Source organism: Manihot esculenta, chromosome 9 (genome assembly GCF_001659605.2).
Source record: "Manihot esculenta cultivar AM560-2 chromosome 9, M.esculenta_v8, whole genome shotgun sequence".
Lineage (NCBI taxonomy): Eukaryota > Viridiplantae > Streptophyta > Magnoliopsida > Malpighiales > Euphorbiaceae > Manihot > Manihot esculenta.
In genome coordinates, this window is record NC_035169.2 from 33,024,313 (window position 1) to 33,039,335 (window position 15,023).

Genomic DNA, 15,023 nt, shown 5'->3' on the forward strand with positions numbered 1-15,023 from the left:
ATAAAGTAAAAAAATTATTTAAAATTGTTATTCTTCTTAATTCATTTGGATTAATTTACAAATTAAAAAGTAAAAAAAAAATAAATGGTTATAAAATAATTTTTATGAAAAATATCGAATGACATTATGTTTTCGGTTAATATTTTTATAAAAATAAATTAATCTTGAAAATTTTTATTTATAACTTATTGTTCCCTTATTTAGAATTACTATTAATTTAAAATAATATAATGTGTCATTTTTCTAAAATTTATTATATTAATTATTCATAACTTGACTTTTTATATTTTTTTGTTTTTATAATATGTAAAATATAATTTAAACATTAATGAACGCGAAGGGGTAAGTTACAGAGCACATGGAGCTCCTCTGCCTCTGGGCACTATACATTTTTTCCGATTTTGTTGGGAATTAGTTTTGTGATTAATTGTGTTGTGTATGCTTTGCCTTTTTTCTTTTTTCAATTATGGTTTTATTAATGGTCGTCGAAGATAATGATATGGGAAAATAAATATTGGCATTAAAGTATTGTATTTAGTCCATTCAAATTGCTCCATGATTATATTAAATTGGAAATTTTATGAGCTAATCTTCTTTTCGAAGTGATAAGCACGAATAACCACGAGGATGTTCTTGTGGTTACATGGCATTTTGAATTGTCGTTTACTTATTGCTTGGCTTGGGCTTGGTCACTTCTATATGTGTGGTGCTTGTATTGTCAATCTTTTGTTGCGATCGAGTTTGCAATCGTTGAGGCCTGGCCAAGTCCAGTGGCCAGTGATGGCAAGGGCCAGTGGCTCTGTTACCTCCAGTGATGATCTGCGGCGCAAGGTTCTTCGATTTGCCGGGTTCTATTGGTTTCGGATCTATGCCCGGTTGTAGTTAAGGTTTCACTATTTGGGCTGTAGCTTTAATGGGCTAGGTTTTAGGCTATGAGATCATTTGTGTTGCTGCTTGGTCTGCTTTTTGTGGTGCTTTGGGCTCCAGACTCTAATAATTGTTTGTACTGGTTTAGGCCTTTTTACTAACAAACCTGCTTTATCTTTGGAAAAAAATAGTTGGAAAAATCATTATGGGTATTGAGTTTTTAAGAAATTCATTAATTAATTTTTATAATTTTTAATTTCAATTAAAATGTACTAAGTAAATATTACTGTTTGGTGTTTCTATCATATTTTCTACTAGTCAAATGAACTTTTTGTTAGTGAATTGAGAGAAACAAAATTTTGATACCCAAAATTCCTTCATTTCATTAATTGCTAAAGCAAAATAAACTCTTCTTGCAAATTAAGTAATCTGGAAATAGAAGAAACTTGGTTCTTCCTCCATAAAACCAGTAACAGACATAAGTAATATAAATAACTTATGCCTTTATAAAGATTTCAATGAATAAACAAATTTATCTTCTATAAAAATTAACATTCTGAAACTTTAACAATATAATGATTTCAATGCAAGCTGTACCTAAGATTTATCAAGATGAAAGTTGAAAGCGGGGAAATTGAATCAGCTACACTGTTTAAGGAAATTATAACAGGGACGTTTTTGGATTCAATATGAGACGCAAAGACTGAAGGCGAAGGAAGCTGTTAGAAACTTTCGATTTGCAATTGCCCAGTATCCTCCTTGCATTTCTCTGTACCTATACTGCCTCGGGATTTTGGAATGGATTTGCCAATTTATAACTGAGTTTGGATTCGTTGCTGCAATGGAGAACGAAGCACGAGCAATGGAAAATGATTAGAGATTTGAGTGATATCGGCGATGGTCGTGTGAGATGAGAGAATGTAAGAGAGAGGGACGAGAGAGTTTTCTGCAATTGGAGATGAGGGAATCGAAGGAAGAAGAGAGAAAGCAACACCAATTTTTTACATTTTATGGTTATATATTTATGCTGTTTGGTTGTGATATTCTACGGTTGATGAGGGTTTTTAAGACTTTTTACATAAAACTAATTGAATTTTTTAACAATTTTTAAGAGAAGAACGCTATAGTTAAAATTGCGAGGACGTTTGAATAGAAGTCAAGAATTATTAGAACTAATTAATGAATTTTTTAAAAATTTAGGAACTTATTAGTAAATTTTCCAAAATAATTGCATTGCGACGACGTGGAGCATTCTCTGGACGAAATAGCAGAACACAATCACATGCCTTATCCGTTTCTCTCCTTGGCGCCATTTCTATTCTCTGAAAACAAAAAAGCGCCTACACGGAGACGGAGCAGTAACCATGCTTCTCGCTGCACCCGATTGCTTCTCTTCTTCTGCTGCTTCTTCTACGCTCTCATCTTCACTCTCTCACAATCGCAAATTCTCCTTCCTCTTCTCTAAGGCTTCAGTTTCAATTAACTCGCCTATTCGAACTCGATCGATTCGACTCTGTACAGCGAGTTTGATTACTAACCCCGACTCCTTCGAAGTTGGGAAACTCATTGGCAGCTATGGATTCATGAACGTTACGAGGTATTGTTTGGCTCATTCTTCATTTTTTTTCCTTTTTGGTCCTCGATTTCTTAGGGGTTCTTTTATTTTTTTCTTTTTCATTTGGCAGCTATTCAGGGTTTCAATCGGGGATGGATATGGAATTTTCATCTCCTGGCAATATGGGGCAACTGAAAGTTCAAGATGTAGGTGAAGGCGGTGTAAAGATCAGGTGATTTTTATGGATATTTCTGGGCTTATTTATCAAGCAAATCAGGGAATAGTTCTAGTTCTTGTTACTGATATTGATGCTATTCATGGCAGTTATTTTGCAGGCTTTATGAAGGGAGAATAGCTCTGGGCTCGCTTAAAGGAACTCCAGTTATGTTTAAGGTCAGTAGAATTTATCTTATCTGGTTTATTTCCATGACTTTTCTTGTTGTGCTTTGTTGGTGGTAAAATTGGATGCCTCTATTATGGTCCTCGCTGCATTTTCTTTGATGCTAACGTAGCATAGGCATATACATGTTGTTTTCACCGATATCTGGCGCTATGTCAAATGATGGTTGTCGCTTGCTTAGTTTCAATTAATGCACCTGTGAAGCATACGGCCGTTTGCTGGTAAATATAACTACAATGAATGTGGACCTCCTATCTCATATGCAGACAATTAAGTTAGAACTTTTTTTTAAAGTATGTCATGCAGCGGATTGTTCATCTATATTTCAGTCACATTAATACTTTAGGTTCACTACATACTGTTGAGATTGTTTGCTGTGAAGGTTTATCCTGGGCAACGAGCCGGTGGTGTTGAAGCTGATATGATGGCAGCAAATGAGCTTAATGCTCATGCTGTACTTCAGGTAGGATGAAGGTTCTGAACCTTACTGATGTATAAATCTCTAAATAATTGCAATTTTCCTTTCATTGTTGGCGGCTATTTGAAATCATTTTATTGTTCGACTTGTTTGTATTTGTGGATATAGTATTGATTGATCTTTTCATTGTACCTCTATTGCAGAGTAGTTCAAAAGGTATCTGTCAGAATGTCGTGATACTTGTGGGAGGATTTGAGACCAAAACTGGGGAACAGGTCTGTTAAGTAAGACCGAATATCAACTTTTAGTTACAAAGTTATCAGTTAATTTCTAGGTGCAATCAAATTGATGAAATTTATAGCAAAAAGTTTTACTTTCGCAAGTCACAAACACAACTATTATAATGGAAAAACAGAATGAGAGAAAACCAAGACAATAATTTTGGGATTTTGGCTGTGAGTTCATGTCCGTAGAGAGATCTGCAATTTTCTACCACAAAAGATAAAGCTTCAGGCATATTTGTAGAGAAAAAAGCTTTTCCTTTACAAGTAGGATAGGAGGAATGCAAAACATCATAGTTACAAGAATAATCTCCTCTTGTTAGAACTGCCTTAGGCTGATAATACTGTACCATACTGTGAGAGCTGAAGCCTCTGGCACTCCTCACCTGTCTCCTGAGGTTCTTATCAAAAGTTGGTTAATTTTCATTGAGGTGTTCTGTGAGGAGGCCTCTCCTTGTGAAACCCACATTTTGTTAAGCTTTTTTAATGTGTTTTATTTTCTCCAAATATGAGTCATAATCTGAATTAATGCGTGTGCAGTGGCTTGCTTTTCGTAATGATGGGAAATATAGTGCAGCAGACTATGCAAAAATTATGAGTGAAAGAATATCAAAAAGCCGTTCCATGGGAGAAAACTCTTGGAATCGTTTTGAGCTAGGGCAAACAATAAAGCTAAGAAGATACTTTGTTATCAAGCTTCTTAGGGGTGCTATTAGTGGCCTAGCATACATGCATGACCATGACAGATTGCACCAGAGTCTTGGACCATCTTCAATTGTTCTTAAGTATGTTATTTTTCATTTTACCACTTTTCTTACCAAATGAGTGCTAGAGTTTTTGTGTCTCTATCTTTAGATTTTATGCCAAGTGTTACTTGACTGATTGCAGTACTATAGTAGAGAAAGATGCTGCTTACTTAGTTCCACGACTTCGGGATCTAGCCTTTTCTGTTGATATTCGGTATTGCAGTTTTCTTTCTCTTTTTGATGTGATCTAACTATTACATGAGATTTTCCCGCTTAAAAAGTTTCTGCCCCAGATGTTTTTTGCTGTTTGATATGGTTTAACACAATAATGACTGTACTGTAGTATCCAGTAGGAACTTTTTATGCTCAGTATGCTATCAAATGTTGTGGATCAATTTTCCAAAATAATAAGAACTTCCATAGATCTTTGTAGTACAGCTGCATAATAGTTTCTCAAGTCAAACACATTATTTTCTAGATCTTTATATCCGATGATCATGGTTTCCCAGGATGTCATGTCTAGAAGAGGGCCTTGGAACATTATCGGAAGGACTTTGGAGAAGGGCAATTGCAGCTGGTGCCTTCACACCTATGGAGAAAAGAGCCTTTGGAATTGCGGATGACATGTAACTTGTTCTTATGGAAATTTACTTTGCAAGTTGGCTTTCTCAAAGTTTAATTCTTTTAACTATATTCTTTCTTGACCCCAGATATGAAGCAGGTCTCCTTTTTGCATACTTGGCTTTTGTTCCGTTTTGTGAAGCTGGCATAATAGATAGTCTCTCTTTGCAAGTAAGCTGGCTACAATGTTACCGCACCCCCTTTCTTTCATGCATTATGTCTTGACATGCCTTCATCTTCATATATATGCGAGCCACAGGATGTGGATTCATGTGCATATACATGATGATGGTACATGCATAGATAAGCTGGTATTCTATTGACCTAACCATTAGTGCATGAACTTGCAGAGGCTTTTGGAAAATACATTCCAACTTGATCTTGAAGCTGTAAGAGAGTAAGATGATTTTTATACCTCATGACTTGAGTAAATTTCTTGGTTGGTGCATGCATAAGATGAATTTAAGATTGCAGGAGTCTATATGCCTCATTAGACAAACTAGTCAAGTAAACTTCTCTGGCTCATTTGATTTGCTCTTTATGCTTTAATTTACAAATTTGAAAGTTTAAGGTTAATTGGTAAGTGGAATCCATGAGATCATGACCCACCTATTGATTTCATCCAGACTCTAAAGCAAGTAAAAGCACATTTTACCAGATTCTCCTCAAGTAATTGGGATACATCTCCTTTATGAGCCTAGGGGTGGTTTTCTGAAATATAGTTCGTCTACCTAAATGGAGGTGCAAACAATTGATATTATGGCTTCACGGAAGATCTGAAATTGTCACAGGAACACAACACAAATTAAATTGATGCTTTATCTTATGTTGAAATTCAAGTGATAAACATAAACTTCTTGGCTATTACCATGCTCACTACAATGCAGTAAATGAGGTGTCAATCCTACTCCTGATGCATTTGTTTTCTGTTGTGTAACTTGAGCTGTCAAGATTACCTATTAAAAAGCTTTATCGAACAATATATATGGAGACCGTGAGTCCAAGTGCTTCTTTAATTGTGGATAAGTGAACAAGGTTTTGAATAAAAAAATACTAATAATTTTTCAAATACAAGTCGCTAATTTCTTCAATTTAATATTCAACTGGAAACCATTAATTGAATCTAATAAATGAGGGAGCAAAAAATTCTCTACTATATTATTGCACTTTTGGGGTTGTATGATTATTGTATTCATGTACATTTTCTATACGAAAGCTTCAGGCAGAATTCAAAGTTCATTATTTATGCTTATAGATGTGATCAAGTTTGCAGATGAAAAAATTAGACAGTTTGTAGGAATTGTCCTAGGTTTGACAGTGACTTTGACATAATGTGGCGTTTTCGGCCTGCAATTTAATTGCATGATGCAGGTATTGTTTAGCAGATGATAAGTTGGAGGAAGCTGTCAAATTTCTGGATCTTGGTGATAGGGCCGGTTGGCAATTACTTCAGGTTGAGTTTTAGATTTGAATTTCTCGATCGATTTGCATTCTTATGCTGAGCTTCTCTACTCATATTGTAGTGTTATGAGATATCTTTCTTATTAGTCAAAATTACTATTTAGTCCCTAAGTTTACTGATTAGTATCTCTGCTAATTTAGCCCTTAATTATTGGAAAAGAGTTTAAAATACTCTCAGTTATTTAGTTATTCAATTAATAAAGAAAAGGGTGATTTTAGGGGGAAATTTTCTTTCTCCTCTTTTAGCATTAAAGATCACGGTGTTAGAACATCATAGATTAATGAGTAACGAGTAGAGTTTTAAAATTTAAGGATGTTTTAATATATTTTTTGAATTAATAAATTTTTCCATGACATTTTAATTTTCTTTTTTACTATTTTCTTATTTATTTGTTTGTTTTTATGTGTGCATAGGCAATGCTAGATTCTGATTTCCGAAAACGACCAATTGCAGAAGCTGTGCTGAACCACCGGTTCCTGACTGGCGCTGTACTTGAGTAGCAAAGGCTGGAGAGATCATATCCTCCAACGTAATGAGCGTAATAAAAATTTAAGAGCAGAGTGTGGCTCATTAAATGAATAAATATAGAGGAACTCAACTTCTGTTTTATTTTTTCTTTTGTAAAATCATGTTCTTTCTTACACTTCGATTTAGTAAAACATATATCAATCTTTCTGTTCTATAATCCATCTATGTCATGAGAAATACTGATACAATGAATTGGTTGTTGATGTTGAATTCCTCCATTTCATTATTAATTTACTAACTTATATATTTAAACTATAAAGATTAAATTGATGGCATTTAATTATTATTAAAGTAAAGGAGGTTTAATCTTGTTTTTTATAATATGGACTAATTTATTAATTCTCTAATATTACAAAACTAATCATGTCACTTTCAAAGATATAGAATTCAATATGTATATTATATATTATAAGAGTTTGAATTATAATTTGTACGAAAATAATCTTATTTTCAAATTTCATTATGTTAATAATAACTATTATAAAGTTCAGCCTTTACCATTTCCAAAAAAAAAAAAGTTCAGCCTGAATGACAACTATTAGCCCGTTAATTGTTACAGTTGGCCCTCATTTCTATTCAACCCTACCAAACACACCCTTAAAATTTTGTGGACTATAAATCTAAAGAAAATTCAATTTTTTTATTAATTAAATTTTTATATTTTTAACTAAATAAATCCTTATTTAATATAATATTATTTTTAATAATAAAATATTATTTTTTAAAATTTAAAATATAAAAATTTAGTATTTTAATTAACATACAAGTTAAAAAATTCATTAAATAATTTATTATAAAAAATATTTTATTATTAAAAATAATACTTATTATTAAAAAAAATATATTATATTATTAAAACTAATTTAGCTATCTTAAAATACAAAAATTTAATTGAAAAGAAAAATTCGGTTTGTTCGACTTTGAGAAAAATATTGGGGGGTTTAATGTAATTATCTCTAAGTTTTGTAGCGTACAAACCGTAAAGTTCTACAACCTGGCAAGGCAGCATCGTCTTCCTTGTACAGCACATCCATTACTGTAAAATTCAACCAAATTCCACGAGGGTTATAATCCACCCAAAGTCAAGTCTACCAAGCAATTTACATTTATTTCAAACGAAAACGCTTTATCCAGGATCCTTCCTTTGTCTCTCAAACAAGATTGGATCAGTTCTTTTCCAGGAAAGCAGATCAAAGGATTGATTCCTCCCAATTGTAACTCGGTTTTCATCCAGAAAAAGCAAAGGCAAATAAATCCCACCAACAATTCCCAGATATTAATATCATTTCCCTCGTATTTCTGTACTCTCTCTCTCTGGATTATTCCCATCTAAAACCACTATATGAGGTCTGTATCCAGCTGAGATCTCTCTTATTTTATTTTCTTTCTAATTTTCCCATTTGGGTATTTGATTTCTTTAATTTACCTGTTTTGTATTTGTGTGGAATTAATGTGCATGATGGATTTTTTTTGTTTGTTTGTTTGTTTATTTACGCGTGGTGGAGAATGTTTTGCAATTGATGGTTTTCTCTCATGAAAGTTTAAGATTTTAGCAAAAACTAGAAATTATGTTTCGGGTTGAGCTTATTCTGATAGATGGATACATTTCAGAAAATGTAATGTGCTTGAACTGAGCCTGGTTGTAAAACTTGGTCTGAGATGATGTATGGTACTTAGTGGTTACTGCTTTTTGTATAACTCGTAATCTTAGATGTTATGTAATTTTCATGCTTTTGAGCCAGGACTACTAACTTCTCAAAAAAGTACTTGACCATTTTCATGTTTGTAGATGACTTTTTGATGTGGTCCGTTACTTGCTGCTTTTTCTTTTCTTTCTTTCTTTCTCTTAGGTTCCTTTTCTTTACATTTGAATTTCTGACACGGAATCTTCACCAGATTACATGGTGTATGATAATTTGACAAGTTTTGACCTTAAATTTTGACATTTTCAAGATTTTGATTTGAACTCTTGATCAGGTGTAAGACATTTTTGCTATTTTCTTTTCATGTCTCCATTTGCTTGTCATATTTGTCTTCTATCTGCTTGTAATATGCCTGAAATAGAAAAGTTGTTAAGATGCTAGCGCTTTTTCTAAACTAAAGCTATGTAGCTGAATATCTGCTCACAGTATGCTTCATCTCATTTAATTTTAATATGTGGTCTTACAATATATTATATATTAAATCTAAGCCATGTTGGGAATGCATTTTGAAGAAGGAAATTTGTTGCTGTATTAGAAATGAAATTGATAGTGGAGCTACTTAAAAAATATAGCTTGCCAGACCAGGGAAAATTAACTGCTGACAATAAGTGCGAGAAAAATTAGCAGACACAAATGCTTTATGAAATCTGAAATTCTGAAATAGCACTGGGATTATTGAATGCTTTTCATTGGAATTTGGAGAATCTGAATCATATTAAATAGGTTTAGAGTTGTTTGCCGTTTTGGTTCCCTTTCAGAGGAATCATTTTTGTAGGGGGGGGGAGGGATTTTGGAGATAAAAATTAAAAGAGTTATGGAATCTGAAATATTACAATGAATTCTAGGATGCTTATCATTAGAATTTGAGACGGCTCACAGGTTCTAGACAGGAGCATCTGCGCCTCCAGCTCCAGTTAAGTTGTTAATGTGTTCATCCTTCACATTTGTGCAAATAGTCAACTTATTAGTATCATATTACACATTTAAGCTTTGAGAGAGAGATCCACATATTGACAGATAAACTTAGACCCAAGATTATGCAGTAGTTGGTGTTTTCCGAGGCAAAGATGAGACTTATAATATGGATACACCAATTTGGCAAACCTTAAAATATGCCTTTGATTGGACATGAACAATATTTTTTGCAATTGTTTTGTCTTCTTGACAGAGACATACTAGTTAATTAATTTTGTTTTGGACAAAGAAGACTTCATCCCTATTGTTCAACATTGTCTGAATATGTGTCTTCAGGTTATTCCCAAGTACGGGGGATCTGATGCTGATGCAACACTAGATGGTTATTTTATTCCGTGTAGGCAATTCGTTTGTTGCTACATATTAAGTTTTTAACTATTGTTATATCCCTTGATGTACATGCCTGTGGTATGGATGTTGCAGAAGCTTCATGTTATAAATGTTGTTGGTGATGTGGGATCTAGATTTGCTCTTTCCATCATTTGACAAGGCAAAGTTAACAAGTAGGGTAGGGATACGTCTCAATCAAGTTGATGCCGTAGAGTTCTAGTTGCTTTGTAGCAATGTCTATGAATGTAGTGAATTTTGTTTCAGTATGTAGGATTAATTTGATTGCTGTAAGTGAGTAGCTGGATTATAACATCAATCTTCGCATTTCTTTTATCTTTTTAATTATATCGCTTTTTTGAGGGTAAGCCTATTGTGTTTGACTTATTGGCTGTTAGAACCTTCTCAGGTTGCATTGTGATCTAATAGTTATAAAAATTCACAGGTGAAAAATGTGGACCATTCTTATTTATTGTTGTCTGACTTTTGCAGATCACGTGTACGTATTATTGTGATACTTTGACCCGCCAGTCTTATTAATTGTTATAGGGAAGAGTCAGCCGAAGTAATAATTTGAGGTAAATGGTGCCACTCATTCTAATTTCTATCTTCAAGCACTGTAAATTTGTGATAAGCCTGTAAGATGGCAAAATGTTATCTTGTAGTATCTTGTAGCTCCATGTGGCTTACATACAAGAGAAATCTTCTATAGAAGAGCATGCTATGGGCATAATGACTCCTCATTGGCATTGCAAAATGTGAATATATAATTTGTGTTGTGTTTGGTATAATTTGATGAAAAGAAGTTATTTTTTTAGCTGCTCAAAAGATTGAGAGAGGAAAATTGAACCTGGAGTCTGCTGAGTGGTTAACTAGTTATTTTTCCTCATAAGTTTCTCACGGAATTGTTTGCGCTTTTAGCAGATAAATGATTATTAACATAGTTTTCTTCCGCATTATGAATTTCTTAATGAGTTATGATACATATTCAATGGGTAATTGTGGGCTTAATATGAATAGTTGCATCATATTTGGGTGACTTTAATCTCTTAGGTATCTAACAAATACTTGTGGGATTAATATGAGTAGTTACATCATATTTGGGTGAATTTAACCAGTGAAGCCAATCATTAGAATCATTAAAATTTGCATGATGCTACACTTTGACAAAAGAAGCAGCAATATAATTTAGTGCAGCTTCAAAGCTTCTAACTTCTACGTGTGGGCTTAAAGTTTCTCTTGTCCCTCCTTCTGTGACTCTTTATGCCTGTGATTTTGCACATGACCTATTTTTCCTATTGTAAGGGATTGGTCAACGAAGATTTACTTTCTGTTTCCAGCAACTGCCGCATGGCGATGGCGACTCATGTGGCATAAATGGAAGAAGTTCATGAACAAATCTTCCAAATTTATCATATCTTTGCTGGGGATTAAAAGCAAAACCATAAATGGTAAACCCTAAAAGCTCTCACCGCCCAACTATATGCTACAGGCCTATCCGTCCCTCTGATTTGGAGATTTTAGAGCGACTACATGCCAATGTATTTCCTATCAGGTGGATTGTTAAAATGTCCAAATAGTCTCCCCCCCCTTCCCGGTTTTTCTACTTTTCCACTTTCTTGCAGGTTGTGATTTTTAAATGGTTTATTTTTTTCTTATGAAAAATGCATTTATCTTTTTAGGTATGAGTCGGAGTTTTTCCAAAATGTCGTCAATGCACGGGACATTGTGTCTTGGGCAGCCGTTGATCGTAGTCGGCCTAATGATCAGAGTGATGAGCTTATTGGATTTGTTACTGCAAGAATTGTACCGGCAAAAGAAAGTGAGGTGAGTATTCTATGTTTTTAAGGGCATGACTTCTTGTGGCTTATTGAATTATGGGAATGTAAGTATAGTTATGGCTGCTTCTCATTTTGCTCGTTTTCATGTGATTCAGTACCTAACATGAAAAAATTTCTAGGGAACTTGGTCTTGCATATTGTTTTCTAATACTTCAGGAACAACTCTGATAGAATCCACCAATCACATATTATTCCAATGTTATCTCTTAATTGAAATTGAATTATAGTCATTCTTACCAAATTATTCCAATCGCATAGTATTCCAATGTTACCTCTTAATTGCAAGCTGCATGCATGACATAGAATGCTTAAAAGTTTTACAGTCTTTCTTTTCTAGTTTTTCTTTTTTCTATAACCTGTGTTTGTGTACTTCTATCCAAAATACTGATTATTATTCTGATATTTGATGTTTCTTGTAATTTATATCTGCCTACAGATAGGGGATTTACTCAGATATGACCACTCAAAACCAGATCAAACTCTGGTCTACATTCTGACACTTGGAGTGGTAGAACATTACAGAAATCTTGGTATAGGTGAGAAATCTCTCTACCCCCAAGGGAACTTCTTGATTGAATTATATCTTGAAACTTTGCTCTTCCTCTGATAATTATTTGGTTCTTTGATTTGCAGCAACTGCTCTTATACGTGAGGTTATCAAATATTCTTCAAGTATTCCAACATGCCGTGCTGTTTACTTGCATGTGATTTCTTATAACAATCCTGCTATTCATTTATACAAGAAAATGGCATTCAAGTGTGTACGAAGGTTGCAAGGTTTTTATCTAATCAATGGCCAGCATTATGACTCATACTTGTTTGTTTACTACGTAAATGGCGGTTGTTCTCCGTGCTCTCCATTGTAAGTAATAAACAGTCCCCCCGTGATAAATTGCCTTTATGTTACTGAATAAGAACAAATGTCAAATTTTGTGAATATTTCAGCAGAATGACTCTGCAGACATAGATAATAATACCTTTAGCTGCTTCACGCCCTTTCTCTCTACCTTATTGGCTTTATAGAACTCTTATGACTAAAAATTCGTAATGAAGTCTATAAAGGACAGGACAAAAATGGAGGGACACCCTGTATGTGCTTCTTTTTTCCACATCTCTCTCACTCTCGCCCTTGCTTTCTCTTTCTTTCTCTTTCTCTTTTCCTACAAGATCAAGTACTAAACACTTTTGAAAAAGCAAGAACTATCCTTCTTACCTCCATAGTTATGGTGGGCTCTGTTTCTTCTTTCTTCTCTTAGTTTTCAATGCCATGTAATATCTTTTTACTTGTGCCATTTGTTATGGCAAGACTCATTTCAATGTTATATAATAGTTAATGTTTAGGAGTGCTGTTTGATTGCTTTGCAGGGAGCTTGTCACAGCTGTGGTGAGTTATATGAGGAGTGGTCTTAAGACAGTAGCTGCGAGGCTACGTAAGAATGAGGAGAAGCCGAAGTGGCCCAAATGTAAAGAAACTCATTCTCTTATATCAATTCAGAACAAGAGAAACCTCACCGCGGAGTGTACCAGTTATGAATGTGTGTAATATGCTTATCTTATATCATTGCCTGACATATTATGCGATTTGGAAGAATGTGTTACAAACTTGTGTCCTTCTGTAATTACTTGCGCTGATATTTGGTAGTCCTAACCTTTTGCTTAGTTATGGATTTCATCTTAAAGTTGGGTGGGATATTTTTTCAAGTTGTCTTCTGTGTTGTAGGATCCTCTTTATAAGTAAAAATGCTATTTATACGGTACAGATTCTTTCAAGGTTTTTTGTCTTAGTTATAAATGGTCAAGAGTTTGGTGATAAATTGGGCTAATTTTCACCTGCAGTCGCTGAATTTTTTCTAAATTTCATCATGATTAAGAATGTTCATGGCATCTAGTCACAATTGAAGCACTATGATCTTATATGCTCTTTATTGGTCTGGAAATGCTAATGTGGTTGCAATAGCTTGACTGAAACTTTTTCTTCTTGTTTCAATGTTCTGTTTCCTCATAGTTTCTGTTTCTTAATCAGCAAAAGCTTATTAAGTTGTTCATCTTTCTTCTCTTCATTTGAAGCTTGATTTGTTATCACTCCAAGGAACTCATTTTTTTGTCCTGCTGAAGTCCCTCTTATCCTTCTTATCTTGAACTCTTCAAGCAATTGTTTCTCAGAATAAAATTACCAATTAGGGGAGAGCATTTTTCGGTCTAAACCGAAAAACCGAACCGGTTGATTTTGGTTTATCGGTTCGGTTAGTTGGGACGGTCGGTTTGGTTTGGTTAATATATTTAAAATTATTCGGTTTTCGGTTCGATTCGATTCAAACGTGTTAAATAACCGATCAAACCGAAATAATCGATTTAGTGGATAGGCCCAAACCCAAGCCCAAGTCCTCCCCCTCCCCCTCTCGTACTTAACCTAGCATGCCAAGCCCTCCCTCCCTTTTGGCCCCAGGCCCCTATTCACTCACAGTCTAAATTAAAATCCCTAACAACGAATCATCGAATTCCATTCTCATAAATCTCTTTCTCTTTCCCGTCGACCGTCAACCTCTTCCTGTCAATCTGCTGAACGAAGTCATGAACCCTCTTCCTGTCAATCTGCTGAACGAAGTCATGAACCGCTCGCTCCCTATCGATCTCTTTCCCTTCCTCCCTATTGATTTGCTGAGTGTTGCCACCCGTCGATCTGCTAAACGAAGTCATGAACCGCTCCCTATCGATCTCTTTCCCTTCCTCCCTATTGATTTGCTGAGTGTTGCCACCCGTCGATCTGCTAAACGAAGTCACGAACCGCTCGCTCCCCATCGATCTCCTTCCCTCCCTAAACCCTAAACCCTAACCCTAAACCCTAAATCCTAAACCCTAAACCACCGATTGCACAGCTCTACCAATTACACCATCTTTGTTATTCTCTCCAACTTTTAACATTCCAGCTTCAAGGAGTTCTAGTTTGGGTCTCTCATGAGCTCTCTTTCGGTTTTCTTCCCCCAAAGTAATAGTGAAAAATTAACGCATTAGCGTCCGTGTATAATGTTATGCATTTCTTTTTAGGAAAAAATAAATATTTAATTTTTATTCAGGTCTCTCAATTTTAAAAAATTATATATTTTTAATTTTTAAAAAATTTACTAATTAATTTCTCTATTAAATTTTTTATTAATTTTAATTGTTAAATATTTTACTATTTAATATTTATATAATTTTAAAAATTTATTAGTTAATTTTTTATATTTTTAAAAATTTATATAAATTAGTTCTTTCTTATTAGATATATTTTAGATTTTTTTATAATATTTAATAATAAA

General features: G+C 34.1%; 2 protein-coding genes across 5 annotated transcripts; both read left to right on the forward strand.

Annotated features, from left to right (window-relative positions):
* Window positions 1-2,135: 2,135 nt before the first annotated feature.
* On the forward strand, window positions 2,136-7,088 carry LOC110623401. Of its 3 annotated transcripts, none has more exons than XR_006352123.1 (12): window positions 2,136-2,464; window positions 2,553-2,654; window positions 2,758-2,815; window positions 3,205-3,285; window positions 3,444-3,515; window positions 4,062-4,306; window positions 4,410-4,481; window positions 4,777-4,893; window positions 4,978-5,059; window positions 5,239-5,395; window positions 6,260-6,341; window positions 6,764-7,088. XR_006352123.1 is itself a non-coding variant. In XM_021768336.2 (12 exons), exons 1-12 carry the CDS (start codon window positions 2,232-2,234, stop codon window positions 6,848-6,850), a joined length of 1,278 nt encoding a protein of 425 aa, XP_021624028.1. In that variant the 5' UTR covers window positions 2,137-2,231; the 3' UTR covers window positions 6,851-7,088. The 3 variants fall into 3 exon arrangements, 2 of the variants coding, with proteins under 2 accessions (XP_021624029.1, XP_021624028.1); XM_021768336.2 differs by having other exon boundaries at window positions 2,137-2,464; window positions 5,239-5,285; XM_021768337.2 differs by lacking the exon at window positions 4,410-4,481 and having other exon boundaries at window positions 5,239-5,285.
* A 776-nt stretch (window positions 7,089-7,864) lies between these two features.
* On the forward strand, window positions 7,865-13,494 carry LOC110623438 (histone acetyltransferase MCC1). Of its 2 annotated transcripts, none has more exons than XM_021768383.2 (7): window positions 7,865-8,225; window positions 10,376-10,461; window positions 11,189-11,438; window positions 11,566-11,710; window positions 12,161-12,260; window positions 12,358-12,586; window positions 13,090-13,494. In XM_021768383.2, the coding sequence occupies exons 3-7, from the start codon at window positions 11,332-11,334 to the stop codon at window positions 13,265-13,267; spliced, it is 759 nt and encodes a 252-aa protein (XP_021624075.1). In that variant the 5' UTR covers window positions 7,865-8,225; window positions 10,376-10,461; window positions 11,189-11,331; the 3' UTR covers window positions 13,268-13,494. The 2 variants fall into 2 exon arrangements, with proteins under 2 accessions (XP_021624075.1, XP_021624074.1); XM_021768382.2 differs by having other exon boundaries at window positions 11,224-11,438.
* The last annotated feature ends 1,529 nt before the right edge of the window (window positions 13,495-15,023 follow it).

Excerpts from the sequence above, each read along its gene's own strand:
- LOC110623438 (XM_021768383.2), top strand. The coding sequence starts at position 11,332 with ATGGTAAACCCTAAAAGCTCTCACCGCCCAACTATATGCTACAGGCCT. Across the intron at positions 11,439-11,565 it reads GCCAATGTATTTCCTATCAG|GTATGAGTCGGAGTTTTTCC; the intron begins GTGGATTGTTAA and ends TTATCTTTTTAG. Across the intron at positions 12,587-13,089 it reads TGTTCTCCGTGCTCTCCATT|GGAGCTTGTCACAGCTGTGG; the intron begins GTAAGTAATAAA and ends ATTGCTTTGCAG.
- LOC110623401 (XM_021768336.2), top strand. The coding sequence starts at position 2,232 with ATGCTTCTCGCTGCACCCGATTGCTTCTCTTCTTCTGCTGCTTCTTCT. Across the intron at positions 4,894-4,977 it reads TTTGGAATTGCGGATGACAT|ATATGAAGCAGGTCTCCTTT; the intron begins GTAACTTGTTCT and ends TCTTGACCCCAG. Across the intron at positions 5,060-5,238 it reads TAGATAGTCTCTCTTTGCAA|AGGCTTTTGGAAAATACATT; the intron begins GTAAGCTGGCTA and ends ATGAACTTGCAG.